Source organism: Lonchura striata, chromosome 5 (genome assembly GCF_050655825.1).
Source record: "Lonchura striata isolate lonStrDom1 chromosome 5, ASM5065582v1, whole genome shotgun sequence".
In the NCBI taxonomy this organism is placed as follows: Eukaryota; Metazoa; Chordata; class Aves; order Passeriformes; family Estrildidae; genus Lonchura; species Lonchura striata.
The window spans coordinates 21,446,689-21,464,133 of record NC_140707.1 but is presented as its reverse complement, the minus strand read 5'-3'; the positions used below and the strand labels follow the sequence as shown (position 1 = coordinate 21,464,133).

The following is a 17,445-nucleotide window of genomic DNA, read 5'->3' as shown; positions in this document are numbered from 1 at the left end:
CGGGGCACGCCGGGAGCTGTAGTCTCCGCTTCGGGAAGGGGCCGCTTCGGGTGCGCAGCCGGAGAATGGAGGAGGTGAGGTTCAAGGACACGGAGGGAGGGGTTTATTGAAGGAAAACGGGGATGGGAGAGGTCGGGAAGTCTGTGGGCCCGACCTGGGGGGCTGCAGGCTGAACTAGCAGGGCTCCGGGACAACCTAGAGGGGGCTGCGGGGTCTGCCTGGGCTGCGTGTGGGTCTGGTTTGAAGGGCTGTGGGCCAGTTCGGGAGGGGGCCGATCTGCCTGGGGGCTCCAGGGCAGCTCTGGGCGTCTGGATGCGGGCTAATATGGGAGGGCTGGAGGTCTGCACATCTGCTCAGGGATCTGTGGGCCTCACCTGGGGGGCTTTGGATCTTCCTGGGGAGCGTGAGTCTTGTATGAGGGGCTATGGATTTGCGTCTGGGGGCTCTGGGGCTGGCTTGAGGGCCTGCAGGTTTGACCTGAGCAGCTACATCATAATTTGGGGAGCTATGGGCCTGCCTGGGGGCTGTACCACAATTTGGGGGTCTCTGTACCACAATCTGGGGGCTGTAGAACCATCTGGAGGCTGCAGACCTGACCTAGGGGGTCCGTGGTCCAATCTGGGGGTCTGTCAGCCAGTGTGGGGGGATTTGGGCTGCCTAGGGGCTTTAGGCCTAGCTCGGGGAGCTGCAAGCCTGACCTGGGGGGGTTTGCAGAATTTTGGGCCCATCCTGGGGGAGCTGTGGAACCCCCTCAGGTACCAAGAGCAGGATGGGGCCCAGGACAGGCTGTCCCTATCCCAGCTGCTGCCCGTCCTCTTTTGGCAGCTCGTCCTCCCTGGTGGCCTCAGTTGGGTGCCTGTCATCATCCTCCTTGCCTCCATCACCATCAGAGCCAGTCTCATCCGAGTTGTCCTCCAGGTAGCGGTATCCACGTGTTTTGTGGCGTGGGCGCGGGATGCGGGGCAGCCGGACTTCCACGTTCCATGCCACCTTCCGCTCCATCCACAGGTATGTCCCCACCGCCACCACCAGCGTCAGCAGCATGATGGACAGCTTGGCCTGCGGCACACGGGATTTTGGGATTGCTGTGGGGGTGAGTCCCCGAAAAGCCTGGAATGTCTCAGAGTGGCCTGGGACATTTCTGCGACTTACCTTCATGGGCAGCCCCGACCACAGGTAGACGGTGAAGATGGCCAGGGCCTGCCACCAGTGGTAGATGGTGAAGATGAAGTCTTGGCGCTCCTTTTTCTTGTACAACATTCCCAGAAGGACTGTGGCAGAGACTGGTATCAGTGTCCCCTTCCTGTGTCATGTCCCCTTGGCGTGGGGGACAATCACAGTGAGTTTGTCCCGTGGATCCAAGGACAGACCACAAACTTATGGTGCCGGGGGACATGAGGAAAGGATGTGTGGAAAAACTTGGGACAACCCAGGCTATTTTGGGAACCACCAAGATGTTTTGGGGATAACAGAGGCTGTATTCAGGACCTTCCCACTACTCACTGCTGATTCCGGTCTTGTTGAGGGCACTGCCTGTGCCCCAGAGTGCGGCAATGCTGTAGAGCAGCGGCGCCTGCGGCAGGTACCGGGGCTCCGGTGCCCAGCAGAAAAGCGTCACCAGGAGTACAACATGGATCAAGGCTCCAGCCAGCAGTGGGATGTGCCGGCGCAGGCGCAGCATGCACAGGGCCAGGCTGGAGCACACTGAGGCGGAGAAGCCGTAGGCCATGAGGAGATACGCCAGCCTCTCCAGCCCGAGGGCGCACACGCCATAGTTCTGCAGCGAGTACGGGCTCAGCATCATCTGGCTCAGCATCACCTGTCCCTGCTCTGTCACCTCCCACCCCATCACAGATCCTACCAGGGAAAATCCAGTGCAGACAAAGAGCACCTCGAAGCCGCTGTAGATGAACAATGGGAAGAGGTGCCGCAGGCGATAGTCCCGCATGTGCTTGAAGGGCAGCTGGAAAATGTTGCCCCAGCCAATGCTGCGCATGTCGATCTCCTCCATGGGCTGGTACGCTGCGCCACACAGCACCAGCACCTGTGGAGTGGTGGCAGTGAGGTCCTGCCATCATCCAGCCCATCCCTGTCCCCTCCCACCCCGGCGCTCACCACCAGCATGGCGAGGAAGGCGGCGGCCATCAACGCGCTCTCCACGATGATGAGGTTGACGCTGCGGGGAAGACTCTGCAGCACTGTCTTGTTGAAACCAGGCAGCGTGCCGTGGCTCAGGGTCCCTGCCAGTGGGGCACAGGCCGTGGTTAATCCCAGCTGGGGGCTCCCGGTGCCACCCCACGCCCCACCCCGCAGCCTTACCGCAGTGCTTCACTGCAAAGAGCGTGTGGTTGAGTTGGTAGAGGTAGTTGTTGAGGAAGAAGACCATGGGCATCTGAGCGCAGACAAAGCTCAACTACAGGATGTAGAGGGGTGCACGCTCAGTGTTGCTGGCATGGTCCCCTGCCCATCCCAGCCACCCCACCAGGGCTCACGTGGAAGCAGGAGTAGAAGACGGTCTGGAAAACGACGATGTAGGCATTGCAGGCGTCCCGCGGCGCCCGCTGCCTCTCCTTCTCCTGCTCCTCCTTGTAGTTAACATACTCATAGTACTTCTGGGCCATCCTGCGTGGAGCAGTGGGTCAGCCGGCGCCCCGTGCATCCCCACCCACCCCCCCAATGCCTACCGCATGATGTAGGTGCCCATGGAGGCCCAGAGGGGCACGATGACCATGCCAATGGCCACTGCGGAGGGCACCAGCGTGTAGTAGCGCTCCCAGTAGTTGCTGGAGACGAAGAGGGCGTAGATGCCGACTGCCAGGAACATGGCCCACTTGGTGCCAAAGAACCTGCCGGGGCAAGGAGCGGAAGTGTGGGTGGCCATCCCAGTGAGCCGTGCCAGCTGGAGCATGGCGGGGCCGTACCTGATGAGGATGGGTGTGTAGAGCAGCGCCGCCACGGGTGTGACATTGATGCCCATCAGCACCTTGCGGTCAATGTCCTCCAACTGGATGTTGCTGTACTTCACCTCGCGGTAGGTCTCGTCGTAGTGAAGGATCAGCTGCATCTGCAGCAGACCTGGGGGATCCAGGGGTGGTCACCCCATGCCCTGAACATCCCGAGTTGTTCTGGGGGTCCCTGGGAGGTCCCATCCCATACCCAGGTAGACGCTGTAAGTGAGGGTGCCAGCCAGGCTGGCAGCCACCACGTTCTTGATGACACCGAGGCGCTTGTGGCGAAAGTATTTCTGCTCCTCCTCTTCCTCATTGTAGTCAGGGTGAGCACCCACAAAATCATCCAGCTGTGGGTGATTCCAGCTGTTACTCCTTGGGGTTGGCCACCACGGGTCTGCTTCTCCCCCATGGGTGTCCCTCTGGTCTCACCTGTGCTTCTGTCCCCTCGGTGCTCAGCCTGGCACTTGGCACTGTCTTGGCCCCATCCTGGCAGCCGTCGACGTCCTTCTCCATTGGTGCTTCTGGAGGGCCCTGGATGGTGTCAGGGTTGGAGGGACCCTGTTGGCACTCCAAGTCTTGCACCCATATATTTTGCATCCCTGTGAACTGCACACACAGACCCTGCACCCTCATGCCCAGCACCCCCAGCCCTTGCACCCCTACATCCAGCACCGAATACCCATGTACACAGCACCCCCAAGCCCTGAACCTCTGTACTCTGCACCCCCAGATCCTGCTCTCATGGTTGCACCCCTGTGCTCTGCACCCCTACACCTTCAGATCCTGCACCCCTGAATCCCGTGCCCCCTGCCCAGCTTTGCACCCCCCAGAACGGCACCTCTGGGCTCAGTGCCCCAGCCTGCTCACGCCTGCCCCCTCCCCGCCCGTCACACCGACCCCAGCCCCGCTTGCCCGTGCCGGAGCTCTCGGGGCGGGGCGGGCGCTTCTTCCTCTTTCGGTTAGCGCGGGCGGGACGGAGGTGGTTAAAGGGGCCGGTCCCGGACCCCCCCCCCCCGCTCCCGGACCCCCGGGCCGTGCCCGCACTCCTCAGTGCCCCCCACCCGCGCCCGTTCTCAGCACCCCGGCCTCTGCAGCACTCATCATACCCCAACCCGCACAGCACCCTGACCCCCCCGCACAGCACCCATTGCCCCCCCCATCGCGCAGCACCCCAGCCCTGCCCCCCTCTCCGCTTCCCTGCGACCTCTCAGCCTCCCCAGAGCTCCCACCGGGCCTCGGGGTGGGTGCTGCCTCCTCGGGGTGCCCCGTGGCGCTGGGTGCTGTGCCCTGCTGCTTTCGCTTCCCCTTCCCGGTCCGGGGGGGGATGTGCCAGAATGCCAGGGCGGGGGGACACCCCAATCGGGGGGTGTAGGGCACGTGCCTGCCCTGGTGTCACCCCAAAGCTGGGGCCGGGAAGGTGTCCGGGTGCGTGGCACGGCGGGGTGCCCCAGGGCAGGGCGAGGGGACTGCTGGGCAGGGCGGACAGGGTGACATCTCCGGGGCAGGATCTGGCCCAGCCGGTAGCGGGGGATTCTTGAGATGGGATTCTTGGGAGGGTGCTGGTTTCTGCAGGATAGGGGGATACGTATGGAACAGCCCCAGAAGGGTCATGGCAGTGGCAACACCCATCCTGAGGGTCCTTCACACCCCAAGCAATGGGAACCACCCTGGGGTGTCGGGGCAAAGAGCCCTTCCTGGAAGCAGGATGAGTGGAGTCTATTGATCATGGAACCCTTGGGAAACAGGATGAGGAGTATTGATAGGATCCCTATGGGTCAGGGTAGTCATGGTAGCAGCATGGTGGGTGTCTATTGATCATGGAACCCTTGGGAAGTGCGATTAAGGTTGTCTGTGGGAACCCCATGGGTCAGGGTGGCCATGGGAACAGGATGAGGGGTGTCTGTGGGGTCCAAATGGGTCAAGGTTCATGGTGGTGGTGTGGTGGCCATGGGAGTTCCACCATCCCAAGGGGGAGGTCCCATTCCATCCTATCCCATCCCAGACCTTGTCCCCACTGCCAGCCCACAGAGGCGGGGCTGAATCCTTCCCGCCCCTGGCCATGGGGCCCAGCCCCACAGCATTTAGGGACCCCCATCCCGAGCCTCAGTAGTGCCTGCCTGGCCTTGCGCTCCTCCAGCTTCCACACAAGCTCCCAGGTAAGCACTGCGGGGTCCCCAAAACTGGCACTCCCTGCATGGCACCCCTCTGACACCCCCGATGCAGGTGGGGGCTGTGGGGCACAGGGGGAGGAAGGGTGGGTGTCTGGGCATGGAGAGGGAGAGAATGACAGATGGAGGGCTGCAGCTCTGCCCCTTATGTTTGGGGGTGTCTTGTCCCTGAGGTCCCCATAGGTGACCCTAAATCAGCAGGGCAGCCTGGGCAGGTCACTGTCCAGAGGATGTTGATTATCCCGGGAATCCCAGGCATCTCCCAGGGCCTCCGGCAGCTGCCCTGGGATGAGTCAGCCCACAACCAGGACATCCCTGAGCACCAAGCCTCCCCTTCAAAGGTGCCGCGGGTGACTCCTCTTAGGATCGAGCCGGCATCTCCAGCACTTCCATCCTGGCATAACCCACACAGTGTCTCTCCCTAGGGCCACCACGCTCTCCATGGAGACTGGCAGCTCCTTCCAACAGCTTGGCATGCAGCAGCACCTCCAGCCCCCCAGGCAGCAGCTCTCGAGCTACGGCAAATGCAGCACCACGGGCAGTGAGCCTGGCAAAAATCCTGGGAAAGCTGCTGAGTGCAGTGGAGGCAGTGGGATCGGGAAGGGGCCAGTGCCAATGGTCTGCAGCACTCCATGGTGAGAGTGAGGGGCTGGGAGCAGGAGGGAGACAGGGAGGTGGGCAGGGGAAGCTGTGGCAGGGCCAGAGCAACGGGGACCCCAGGCTGGTGCTGGGGGAAAAGTCTGAGGTCTGTGAGCCACCATGTCCCAGCATGGCTCAAGGGAGGAAACAGGATCTGCAGGGAATGGTGCTGTGTTGGGCTGCTCCCAGCAGCAAGAGAGACAGGTGTGTGCAGATTCCCTGTGCTGTCCCCAGGGAATCTGGGGTCCAGTTTGATGCTAGAATGGGATAACGTGGATCTGGGATGACATGAAGCTCTGGGGAGGTAGAATGGAACTGGGTCCTCTCTAACACCCTCATCCCTGCAGTGGGAACCCCTATGCGGGGCTGGTGAGCCACCTGCGGGGATCCTGGCTCTCGGGGAAGACACGGCCCATGGAATACCGTGTGGCACAGCTGGAGGCTCTGGGACGCTTCCTGGATGACAAGAAGCAAGAGATCCTGGAAGCCACTGAATTGGACATGGGCAAGGTAAGAGGGGCTGGGAACTGGGGGGCACTGGCATCACATCTTTGAAGTCCTTTGTATTCTGTTGTCTGGGTATTGCATCCTTGTGGGGGTCTGGGCACAGGGGTGTCCCTTCCTTGGAGTCCTGATTCCCCCTTGATGTGCTCCCAGGCTGGTGTATCTGTAAGTGCTGGATCCCTGCAGATCCAGGGATTGTGGAGGGGCTGTGCTGTTGGTCCTATCCCTGGTGCTCTGAAACCAGGAAAAGGCCCCGTTGGCCTATCGGTGACTGGCTGAGTGTTTAACACTCTGGTCTGCATCCTGGGGGTCCATGGGACCTCCACAAGAATGACATCCTGGGGTGCTCCTGGCCAGCCCAGCACACCTGGGACTGCTGGCATTGTGCAACGTGCTGGCACTGCACATTCCTCCCAGGGCCTCCAAGGGACTGGTTTCACTAGCATGGTGGCATGGGCAGGGCTCTGGATATGGCTCAGGGTATTGTGGCGTTCCAGGAGCTCCTGGATGATCTGCTGTTGAAGTGGATAATTGGATAAAATGGATAATTTTAGTGGTCTCAGCTCATAATCTCTGGAAGCGTTCAAGGCCAGATTGGATGGGGCATGGAGCAACCTGGGCTAGTGGAAGGTGTCCCTTCCACTATGGGAAACAATAGGATGAGCTTCAAGGTCCCTTCCAACCCAAACCATTCCAGGATTCCAGGAGATAATCCTCATCTCTTTGTTCGGCATCAGTGAAGTGGCCTATGCCCTCAGCAGTATCTTTCCACATCTGCCATCTCCCAAGGCTCCTAATTGCCTTGTTTGTTGGAGGCAAGACCTTTTCCTTCAGCCAGGCCTTGATAGGCATCAGAGCTCTGAGTGTGTCCATCATATTTCCTAATTATGCCTAATTAGATCCGGTTGTCGAGTAATGAGCTTGTCATGCAGCCAAGCCCTCATAGCTAGATGGACACTTCACCTGCTCTTACGTAGCTGAGGTGGTGTCTCACCTCCAGCATTGCCAGTTCCTCTCTGGTGCTGATGACTGGTGGCACTTGGATGACCTCAGACTTAATGTCCTATCTCACAACCTTTGTATCCCATCAAAATTCTTAATGGACCAATCATCTTCCTTGTCCTGGTGATGCCATAGTCATCCTAGGTTAGGAACAGCTCCGTTGCTTCACTCCATTATCTCCTGTGCCTGCTGAGCCCTCATGTCCAGGAGGGCCATTGCATCTCCTGGCAGCTGCATTTTGGAGACCTGAAGGTCTCTTAGTAGTGAAAGATCCTGGGAATCAGCAACTAGCCTTCCCAACCCCAAAGTGGTGTGGGGATGGGAGGAAGACTCCAATCCAGGCATGTTTTTGGGTTGGAAGAGTGCATAATATGATGTCACAGCACAGGAGCTTTGCTCCCTCTGCTCTCCATGGTCATGAAGGGGCTCCATGAGCCTGCTGGGCTATCCCTGATGTCTTCACACTTCTCCTGCAGCTATGGAGAGGACCCAATTCTCCATCACAAGGGGTTTAATTAAGGTGTGGTTCTTATTACTTTCCTTCCTTCAGTCAAGGTCCTAAGACTTTGACTAAACTTAAGACTAAAGGTGCAGCTTTTGTCTACGGGCAATGGAAGGGAGCTAGGGGCTTTGCTTCCAGTTTCAATATTCAAGTGGTAAGGATACCTTCCACCAGGACCAGCTCTTCAGAAGCTCTGGTCACATTGCTTGGGTGTTCCCTTGGCTTGGGGCTCTGTTGTCGGTTCACAGTGCTGAGCTCAGGAATTTGTTAAATACCATGAAAATTATAAATTTTGGGGTTTTTTTTCCCTTCTGGCCAAATAACTATTTTCATAAAATTTCTGGGTCACTGATATATTCCCTGGGAGTTACAGGAGGTGATGGAAATTTCTGCTGAAGAGATCCTCCTGCTACTCGTGTTTGGAAGAGGGGAGAGATGCCTCCTGGGGTGGTGGGGTTGGCATTGGGGTGATGGGATCTGTGTTAGGGTGAAAGGGTCAGTATTGGGGTGGAACTTCCATGATGTCTCTCTCCAGCCATCCTTTGAGGCTTTCTTCAGCGAGATCCTCCTCTGCAAGAATGAGCTCAATATCACCCTCAACAACCTGTCCCAGTGGATGAAGGATGAGCATGTGGACAAGAACCTGGTAAGAAAGGAGCTCTGAGGAAAGGAAAGCGGGGGAGAGGGATTGCTGGTGGGGAAGGCAGTGCTGAGTTCATGTTCTTCCTGAAAGGTGATGCAGCTGGACTCTGCCTTCATCCGCAAGGACCCCTATGGGGTGGTGCTCATCATAGCACCCTGGAACTACCCCATCCACCTCTTCCTGGTGCCCCTCATTGGGGCCATCGCTGCTGGTGAGCCCAAACTCTCAGTCTCTGGCCTGGAAGTGCCAGAGTCTCCCCAGGAATCTTGTCCCAAGAAGTGGTTGTTGTCACCATGTCACTGTGCTGATGTCCCGTTCATCTTCCCCCAGGGAACTGCGCCGTCATCAAACCCTCAGAGATCGCCAAGAACACAGAGAGACTCGTTGCTGAAACACTGAGTTGTTACCTGGACAATGTGAGAAGTCCTTCTTGTCCTCGTCTGTTGTTACTAGACCATGGTGCTCCTAACCCTGCCTCACACCCACCATCCCCAAACATCATCTATGTGCAGAACTTCCTCCTACCATGTTCAGCCAATGTCCCAGCTTCCTGGGATGCTGTTGGTGGGGACAGATGGTGACACAAGGGGATTTTTTCTGTTTCCTTGCAGGACTGCTTTGCTGTGGTGACTGGCGGTGTGCCGGAGACCACCAGGCTGCTGGAGAACAAGTTTGACTACATCTTCTTCACTGGTATGTCCCATGGGACAGAGCAGAGCCTTGCCTGGATGTGGAGCCAGGATCTGTTGGAGGATCTGGGATGTGTATCTGAGATCTGGTGGGACCCAGTGCCACATCCCAGAGCTGTGCGATGGCTGGTGGGATTCCCACCTCAATCCATGTTTTCCCTGCCCACAGGCAGCTCCCCGGTGGGGCGGATCGTGATGACAGCTGCTGCCAAGCACCTGACACCAGTGACACTGGAGCTGGGGGGCAAGAACCCCTGCTATGTGTCTGACACCTGTGATGTGACCAACGTGGCGCGGCGCGTGGTCTGGGGCCGCTTCTTCAACGCGGGGCAGACCTGCATCGCACCCGACTACCTGCTCTGCACCATAGAGATGCAGGAGAAGCTCATGCCCGCCTTGCGCGAGGCCATCACTGAGTTTTTCGGCTCCAACCCCCGAGAATCCCCGGATTTTGGCCGCATTGTGAGTGACAAACAGTTCCAGCGCCTGCGGGCACTGCTGTGCAGCGGGCGTGTGGCCATCGGGGGACAGACGGATGAGGCCGAGCGCTACATCGGTGAGGCTTGGGGGTCACTCACATCTTGGTGAGCACATTGGGGGTTTTCAGCAGGTCTGCACACAGAGGGGAGGCTCTAGAGGGAAAAGTGTTCTAGGAGTGCTTAAAAATGGGTGCTGAGTGGAGGTTTCATCTCTGACCTCTGTGCCTGGCTGATGCTGTTGGGTTTCCTCTCCACAGCTCCCACGGTGCTGGCAGATGTGCTGCCCTCGGACCCTGCCATGCAGGAGGAGATTTTTGGGCCCATCCTACCCATCGTTGTCATTGCCAACATGGATGAAGCCATTGACTTCATCAACGCGCGGCCGCGGCCATTGGCTATCTACGCCTTCTCATGTGACAGCAAGGTGTGTCTGTGGAGCAGAAAAAGTGGGGAGGGAAGTCAGGTACCACTTTCACAAGCCCCAGGATGTGCTCTGAAGGGTCTTTAGAGCCCAAACGCTCTGGGAACATCTGATGGGCACACTGGGCAATGTTTGCCAAGTGCAAGCCTCTCATCTACCTTCTCTGCTCCCTCCCAGATAGTGAACCAGGTCCTGGAGCGGACGAGCAGCGGAGGCTTCTGTGGCAATGACACCCTGATGCACTTGACACTGACCTCGCTGCCCTTCGGAGGCATTGGTAGGTCCAAAATCCCCAGCCCTGGCCATTGGGGAACTAGATGTGATCCATGGCCTGAGCCATGGTGAGGAATGTGAGTTTCTTCCTGCCGCCAGTGTGGTTCTGCGCTGGATCCCTTAATGTCCCTGAGGAGCCAGGTTGTACCTTCATTCCAACTTTTAGGACAAAACAGTAGGAAGAAAATGCTTAGGAAAACATGGAGAACATCTTACAGGATCTTGGAGATCCTCCTTGGAGAAGAAGAAATTTTTGGTCTCCAGGGGTACCAATTTTTACTTTCTCAGGTGAAAAGTACTTAGCCCTGGGCTGCGGGTGCAGCAAGGTCCAGGGATACAGGAATACAGGAGTGCTGTTTCCCAGAATACTTCCCCATGACTTGATCTCTTCCCAAAATATTTCTGGGATAAGTCCCTTCATTTAGTGCTGTCCTTGCTCAGCATCTGTGTCGGGGCTGGCAGCTGAGTCAGGCATAATGAAACACCAAACAATTAATTCCTCACCTGCCTGTGGCTCAGGGAACAATATTTTGTACTTCCCATTCCGTAACTTATCTTAATTGGGAATGATTCAGACCAACCACCTTCAATTATTAGGTAAAGCCACTTTAGAGCAGATGAAGGGGCTGAAGTCATTGGGGTGAGATGGCACCAAAGCTTCTATGAGAAGTCACTTAACCTCCAGTTAAACCAGCCACAGGAACTGGGAGAATTGGCATTGCCAATGTGGCTCCAGGTTTTTAGAGTTCCAGGAAGAAGGCTGAACAGCTCCAACCGTGGGGAGATACGGTTGGAGCATCATGGAATGAAATCAAGACTTGCAGAACCCAGCAAAGCTTGTGTAGGTAAATGGAGGTGGATAAAAAGGAGATGCCAGGGCCTCCAAACTGCTGAGCTGCAGCAGGATTTGCTGGACTGAGCATCCATATACCTGGAGGAGGCACTGGAAAAATGGAATTCCTCCACCATGTCTGTGCTGCTCAGAAAATCCTGTAGGTGTCTTTTTCCCTCATTTTGATGCTTGGAGAAGGCATCATCAGGAGCAGAGTCCCGTCCTGAGCATGGACCTGTCCTGTGTGTGTTCCAGGGAACAGTGGGCCGGGAAAATACCATGGGAAGTTCACCTTTGACACCTTCTCCCACCACCGTGGCTGCCTGCACCGGAACATGGGACTGGAGACGCTCAACACCCCGCGCTACCCCCCCTACACCCAGCAGAAGTTGGGGCTCCTCACGACCACCTTCGAGGTGAAGCGCAGGGGCACCTGCACCCTGCTCTGAGGCTGCCATGCCCTGCTCTGAAGATGCCACGGAGTCAGTGGGAAGGACCGGGACTGTCCTGCTCTCCCTCTTCATCACGCTGCCCACTCTGCACCGTGTCCTTTGCCTTGCTGGAGCATGTTGGACAGCCAGGATGGACATCCCCTCCTGCACCCTTGTGGCCTCTGCTCCAAACCATTTTCCAGGACACAGCTGAAATGACGAAAATCTTTTTCTTACTCCAAACTTCTCTTTCTGGTGGAGAAGCGCTCCCATCAGTCCCATCTCCCCTCACATGGACTTTTCCTTTGGAATGAACCTCTCTCCCTCCTCACTGTTACTCTTTGCTCCGTGTAACTCTGCCTGTAGTAAAGACTTTGCATCAAACTCTATTCCAACCTCTCTTTGTGCCTCCCTCCTTTGGTTTGGGGGATGCTGGGAGGGTTGGGGGCTGTTTCCCATCCCAAGCGGTTTTAGCTGGAATGGAGGTGTGGCGGGGCAGGCAGCCAAGGGGCAGGGCAGGAAGCTGACAGCCACCCTGTTAGCTGGGAAGAGGGAAGCTCTGGAGCCTGGAACTGTCTTCCCGCAGCTCCTGGAGAGCGAGGCCAAGAGAGCCACCAAGGGTCATGGTGGGAATGGGAGTGTGGAGGGATACAGGGATGGCAGGAGGGGTCCAGGTGCTCCATCCTCTCCCTGAAGTCACAGTTGGATGCCAGGCTGGGATGATGTGGAGCTCTGAGGAGCTGGAATGGGCTGCTGTCCCTCTAACACCACTGTCCCTACAGCAGAACCCCTTTGCTGGGCTGGTGAGCCACCTGCAGGCATCCTGGCTCTCTGGGAAGGCTTGGCCCATGGAATACATGGCCCAGCTGGAGGCTCTGGGATGCTTCCTGGATGACAAGAAGCAGCAGATCCTGGAGGCCACTACCTCTGACTTGGGCAAGATGAAAGGGGACAGGAACAGGAGGATTTGGTGGCTGGAGGAGTTGAGGGGCTCCCACAGCCCAGCTGGGGGTGCTTTGTCCTCCTCTCATTGGGTTCTCTAGCCCTGCCTGGGCTCTGCCTCAGGCTCGCAGCCTCTGGATGTGGGAGACTGAGATGAAGCATGTCCCAGTCACTGTCCTCCAGAGTCCATCCCTGCTCTGCCATAGACAGAGGAGGCTATGGGGAGCCCCTTGACTTGGATAGCCATTCCCACACCCACCAGCCTCAGTTTCCCCCTTCCCTGGGCAAATTAATCCCTGGTTTCTGTCCCTGCTCCCTGCCCTGAACTTCCCATCTGATGTTATCCCCTCTTCTCCCACGGGGCTCACCCAGGCTGTGACTCCCTGAGCCCAGATCCCCTGGCTCTGCAGGCAGAGCCTTAATACCACAGAGGGCTCACTGTCTTCTCTTCTCCAACCTAGCCCCTTTGGATGTCCTCCCTATTCTTCCTGTTGTCTGCATGAATGGGATCTGGATAATTTTTCCTATTTTTAAGTAACCACTGCTTAAAAACATCATGTTGCAGACACAGGGGGTGCTCAATGCCCTTAGGGATTCAAATCCAGCAAGGGATGTAGAGGGCTCCAGTCCCCACATCCTGGGCAAAATGCTATGGAGTGTTGGGATAAGAGTTGCAGAATATGCCAAGATCACATGCTGCATGTTTGGTGTCTGCTGGCACCCTTTGAGCCAAATTATCTGAGATCCTCCTGTGCAAGAACAAGCTCCATGAGACCTTGAACAACCTGTCCCACTGGATGAAGGATGAGAAGGTGGGCAGGACTCTGGTGAGAGGGAAGAGGAGAGGATGGGAGGCAGAGCTGGGTGGGATGGTGTGCAGGGTGGGACCTGATGTGGAGGGTGTCCCACAGGTGATGCAGTGGACTCTTGCCTTCATCAGCAAGGATCCCTATGGGGTGGTGCTCATCATAGCACCCTGGAATTATCCCATCTAACTCTTCCTGGTGCCTCTCATCAGGGCCATTGCTGCTGGTGAGCCCAAATTTCCAGCTCCCTGGCCTGGAGGATCCCAGCAGTGCCAAGCAGAGGTAAGAGCACTTCGTCCACAGAAGGGCTGGCTGTCACCATGTCGCAGCTCCACGATCCTGTCTTCCCCAGGGAACTGTGTCATTGTCAAACCCTCTGAGGTGTCCAAGAAGACAGAAAGTCTCGTGGAAGAACTGCTGCCCAGCTACCTGGACAAGGTGGGACAATCTCCAATCCCTGTGGCATGACTGGGGCAGAGCTGTGCTCTGTGCCTGCCTCACATACCATCTCCAGCTTCACGTACTGCCCTGCTCCCTTACTCCATGCCCAGCCAGTGTCCCAGCCTCCCAGGATGCTATAGGTGGGGACAGATGGTGACAAGAGGGAGCCTTTCTCATTTCCTTGCAAGACTGCTTTGCTGTGGTGACTGGTGGTGTGCAGGAGACCACCAGGCTGCTGGAGGACAACTTTGACTGCATCTTCTTCACTGGTACGTCCCATGGGACAGAGCGGAGCCCTGCCTGGATTTTGTGTGAGGAGGAAGATGGGTTCCCTCCAGACATCCCTGCTAAGAAGGCAGGGATTGGGTTGGAGATGAGTGCCAGGATCTGTTGGAGGATCTGGGATGTGTATCTGAGATCTGGTGGGACCCAGTGCCACATCCCAGAGCTGTGCGATGGCTGGTGGGATTCCCACCTCAATCCATGTTTTCCCTGCCCACAGGCAGCTCCCCGGTGGGGCGGATCGTGATGGCAGCTGCTGCCAAGCACCTGACACCAGTGACACTGGAGCTGGGGGGCAAGAACCCCTGCTACGTGTCTGACACCTGTGATGTGACCAACGTGGCGCGGCGCGTGGTCTGGGGCCGCTTCTTCAACGCAGGGCAGACCTGCATCGCGCCCGACTACCTGCTCTGCACCATAGAGATGCAGGAGAAGCTGCTCCCAGCCCTGCATGAGGCCATCAATGATTTCTGTGGCCCTAACCCCCGAGAATCCCTGGATTTTGGCCGCACTGTGTGGGACAGGCAGTTCCAGTGAGTGCAGAGTGCTGTGCAGTGGGCGTGTGGCCATTGGGGGACAGAGAGATGAGGCCGAGCGCTACATCAGTGAGGCTTGGGGGTCACTCACCTCTTCATCCTTGCACAAAGCATATTTTGGGTTTTGAGAAGATTATAATGGGAAGTGGGTGCTTGGCCATGTGGCCTGTCGTACAGGAGGTGTGTCCTGGGGGGATGATGAAGGTGCCATCTCTGACCTTTGTGCCTGGCTGATGCTGTTGGGTTTCCTCTCCGCAGCTCCCACGGTGCTGGCAGATGTGCTGCCCTCACACCCTGCCATGCAGGAGGAGATCTTCCTGCCCATTGTTGTCATTGCCAACATGGATGAAGCTCTTGGCTGTCTATGCCTTCTCCTTGGATGACAAGGTAGAGCCAAGCCAGGACTACACCTGCCCTGTGCTCCTTGGCAGCTGTATCCAGCCATGTTTGTGCTCCAGGTGTTTCCCTTACATCACACAGACCTAGTTAGGGGGTATGGATTGTGTTTGGAAGGAGAGGAATGGCGTGGGAGACCCATGTCCCATCTTCTTTGTGTCATTCCCAGGTGGTGAACCAGGTCCTGGAACAGACGAGCACTGGTGGCTTCTGTGGCAACGACAGCCTGATGCATGTGACACTGCCTTCACTGCCCTTCAGAAGCATTGGTAGGTCCAAAATCCCCAATCCTGGCCATTGGGAGCCAGGAGTGATCCCACCCATGGTGAGGAAGGGTCCCAGTAGGAACTTTCAGCTCCAGAGGGCTCGGTAATCCATAGGGAAATTCTCCTCCAGAAGCCCTTTGCTTCACCTTGGGCTCTTGGGCTTTGCTGGACATCTCTGGAGCACCCTGAGTTACTTTCTCTCCATATTCCCCATCCCAAGTTCTGTGTTTCCTGGATCCACAGAAATGTCTTGCTTAAAGCACAGGGAATCAGGGCTTGAAGCAATCTGGTCTAGTGGAAGTTGTTCCTGCCCATTGCAGGGGGGTGGAACCAGATAATCTCTAAGGTCCTTTCCAAGCTAAACTACTCTGGCATTCCATGATAGAATCACCTGCTTTTTATGGGATGATGTCCACTACCAGCTCCCATTTTTCACTCCTGTTCTCCACCTTTTATCCTCTCCTCCCTCTCAGCTGGCCAGGAGGCATCAGTGACCTCCCTTTATCCTGGGGCTGCTGATGTTTGAGGAACTGAACCCAAGGCATCACCCCAACCACAATTAGCATTTTATCAGGAAGACTGACTGGCTCAGGCTGACTCATGGAATTTTATCCCATCTGTTATCAAATGATGTGTGGATTTTGGGTTTTTTTGCCAGCCTGCCTGGCTTTCCTGTGCTTGTTCATGCCAGCCAGCTTCCACTTCCCAACATTCATCCTTGGGGCTGGTCCCACCTCACCAAAGGCACCTTGGTTATTGTGCCGGTCCGCCCCTGCAGTCTTGTCTCCTTGCAGCAGGGCTGGATCCAGCATGGATGGGATGTCTTTTTGAGGGTATTCCTGTGGGAGACAAGCTCATCTGCTGGGAGCCATGACCTCATCAGTGACACTCTTCCAGTTGCTAATTATGTTAATTGAAATGGTAAGATCCACTGACAAGAGAGTTTTTGGGAATTTCTCCACCTTCCAACCTAATCTTCCCACTCCAGACATCCACTTGGGTTTGCACTAGGTCACCTCCGTGGTCCTCTTCCTAACAGAAGCTCATCCATGGCTTGGAAAGCAGCTGGATGAGGCATGGTGCTGCTTTTGCAGAGCTGGGAGCTTAATTTTGAGTTCTTTGACCCAAAGAATGGCCATATCCAGCTAGGGTCCTGTGCTGTGTATTCCAGGGAACAGCAACCTGGGAATGCACCTGGGGAAGTTCAGCTTTGACACCTTCTCCTGCCACTGTGGGTGCCTGAAGTGTGGGATGGGCTGGGAATCCCTCAATGCCCTGTGCCACCCCCCGTACAGCCAGCAGAAATTTGGGGTCACCCGGGCCACTTCCAAGGTGACATGTAAGAATTACTGTGCCCTGCTCTGAGGGTCTCCACATGCCCACTCAGGACATCTCTTGCTGCTGGTCCCCCACATTTCCCTCCATCCCAGTCCCATATTCCTCTTTTCTGGCTGTTTGGAGCTTTATTACCACTGGTTCCACCAGAGCAGAGGGGTTTACTGTGCCCCTCGTTGCGTGAGAAGGTCCACAACACCCTGATCCCAAATCCTTGAACTGGAATGATCTTGGTTTCTCCTGCTCTATGACCCCAGTTTCCTTTGCCCCATGATCTCAGTGTCCTTTGCCCCATGATCCCAGTTTCCTTCGCTCCATGCTGCTCCATTTTGGGGGGCTGGTTGTGCCGGTGAAGGGATATCCGTTCCTGCTAGGCTGTGAGTTGTCCTGGCTGAATCCCACGGGGATCCCCCTGGGTGGGGGGATGGAGATAACTGGTGGAGGGAGCTGAGATAAAGACAGTTTAATAGGGAAGTGGAAACATCACCGGTGCCCGCCTCCATGGACTGTGCCGGGGATGAGGAGTCGGTGCCAACGCTGAGCCCGCCAGAGACGGAGCCGGGCTTTGTACTGAATCCAAGTGTCTGAGCCGCTTCACCTTCGAGACCTCCTGGAACCTGTGGCCCGAACTGCTCCAGAAACCTGGGGGAAAGCTCCGGATCTCGGGAAGCCCTGGTAGAGCGGGACGCTCCGCGCCGGCACCGTAACCACGCGTCGCCACCGTGAACACGCGCTTCCGCTTCCGCCCGCCCTTCGGACACGCCCCTCCTCCCGCCCCGCCAATCGGCACGCAGCATGGCCACGCTCTGCCCAATCACTGACGCTTTCCCTCTTTCTTCCCGCCCCGTGCGGCACTCCCACCAATGAGAAGGAAGTCCGCCGCCGTTCGCCCCGCCCACGACGCACC

The 17,445-nt window shown here is 57.0% G+C and overlaps 3 protein-coding genes and 1 pseudogene across 14 annotated transcripts in view; 2 read left to right on the top strand and 2 right to left on the bottom strand.

The window, feature by feature from the left end:
* The window catches only part of LOC110467579 (DNA repair protein RAD51 homolog 1), a 346,458-nt gene that overhangs the window by 303,305 nt on the left and 25,708 nt on the right, over positions 1-17,445 (bottom strand). The gene's annotated exons all lie outside the window — the stretch shown is intronic.
* On the bottom strand, positions 81-4,314 carry UNC93B1 (unc-93B1 regulator of TLR signaling). 11 transcript variants are annotated; one of them, XM_085581383.1, is made up of 12 exons: positions 4,181-4,311; positions 3,381-3,482; positions 3,157-3,298; positions 2,922-3,075; positions 2,685-2,846; positions 2,493-2,622; positions 2,320-2,413; positions 2,116-2,240; positions 1,862-2,044; positions 1,504-1,777; positions 1,153-1,271; positions 81-1,059 (listed from the first exon to the last, which is right to left on the bottom strand). In XM_085581383.1, the coding sequence occupies exons 2-12, from the start codon at positions 3,462-3,464 to the stop codon at positions 793-795; spliced, it is 1,734 nt and encodes a 577-aa protein (XP_085437509.1). In that variant the 5' UTR covers positions 3,465-3,482; positions 4,181-4,311; the 3' UTR covers positions 81-792. The 11 variants fall into 11 exon arrangements, with proteins under 11 accessions (XP_085437509.1, XP_085437508.1, XP_021411730.4 ...); XM_085581382.1 differs by lacking the exon at positions 4,181-4,311 and having other exon boundaries at positions 3,381-3,584; XM_021556055.4 differs by lacking the exon at positions 4,181-4,311 and having other exon boundaries at positions 2,685-3,075; positions 3,381-3,584.
* LOC110485004 (aldehyde dehydrogenase family 3 member B1) lies at positions 5,561-11,923 on the top strand. Its single transcript, XM_031505121.3, has 10 exons — positions 5,561-5,754; positions 6,106-6,268; positions 8,302-8,412; positions 8,500-8,620; positions 8,740-8,825; positions 9,021-9,102; positions 9,268-9,654; positions 9,835-10,001; positions 10,176-10,275; positions 11,359-11,923. The coding sequence occupies exons 1-10, from the start codon at positions 5,561-5,563 to the stop codon at positions 11,550-11,552; spliced, it is 1,605 nt and encodes a 534-aa protein (XP_031360981.3). The 3' UTR covers positions 11,553-11,923.
* LOC110467566 (aldehyde dehydrogenase family 3 member B3-like) lies at positions 12,257-17,346 on the top strand (annotated as a pseudogene). Its single transcript, XR_014956093.1, has 4 exons — positions 12,257-12,470; positions 13,206-13,340; positions 13,912-13,992; positions 14,226-17,346. The product of XR_014956093.1 is annotated as an aldehyde dehydrogenase family 3 member B3-like (transcript).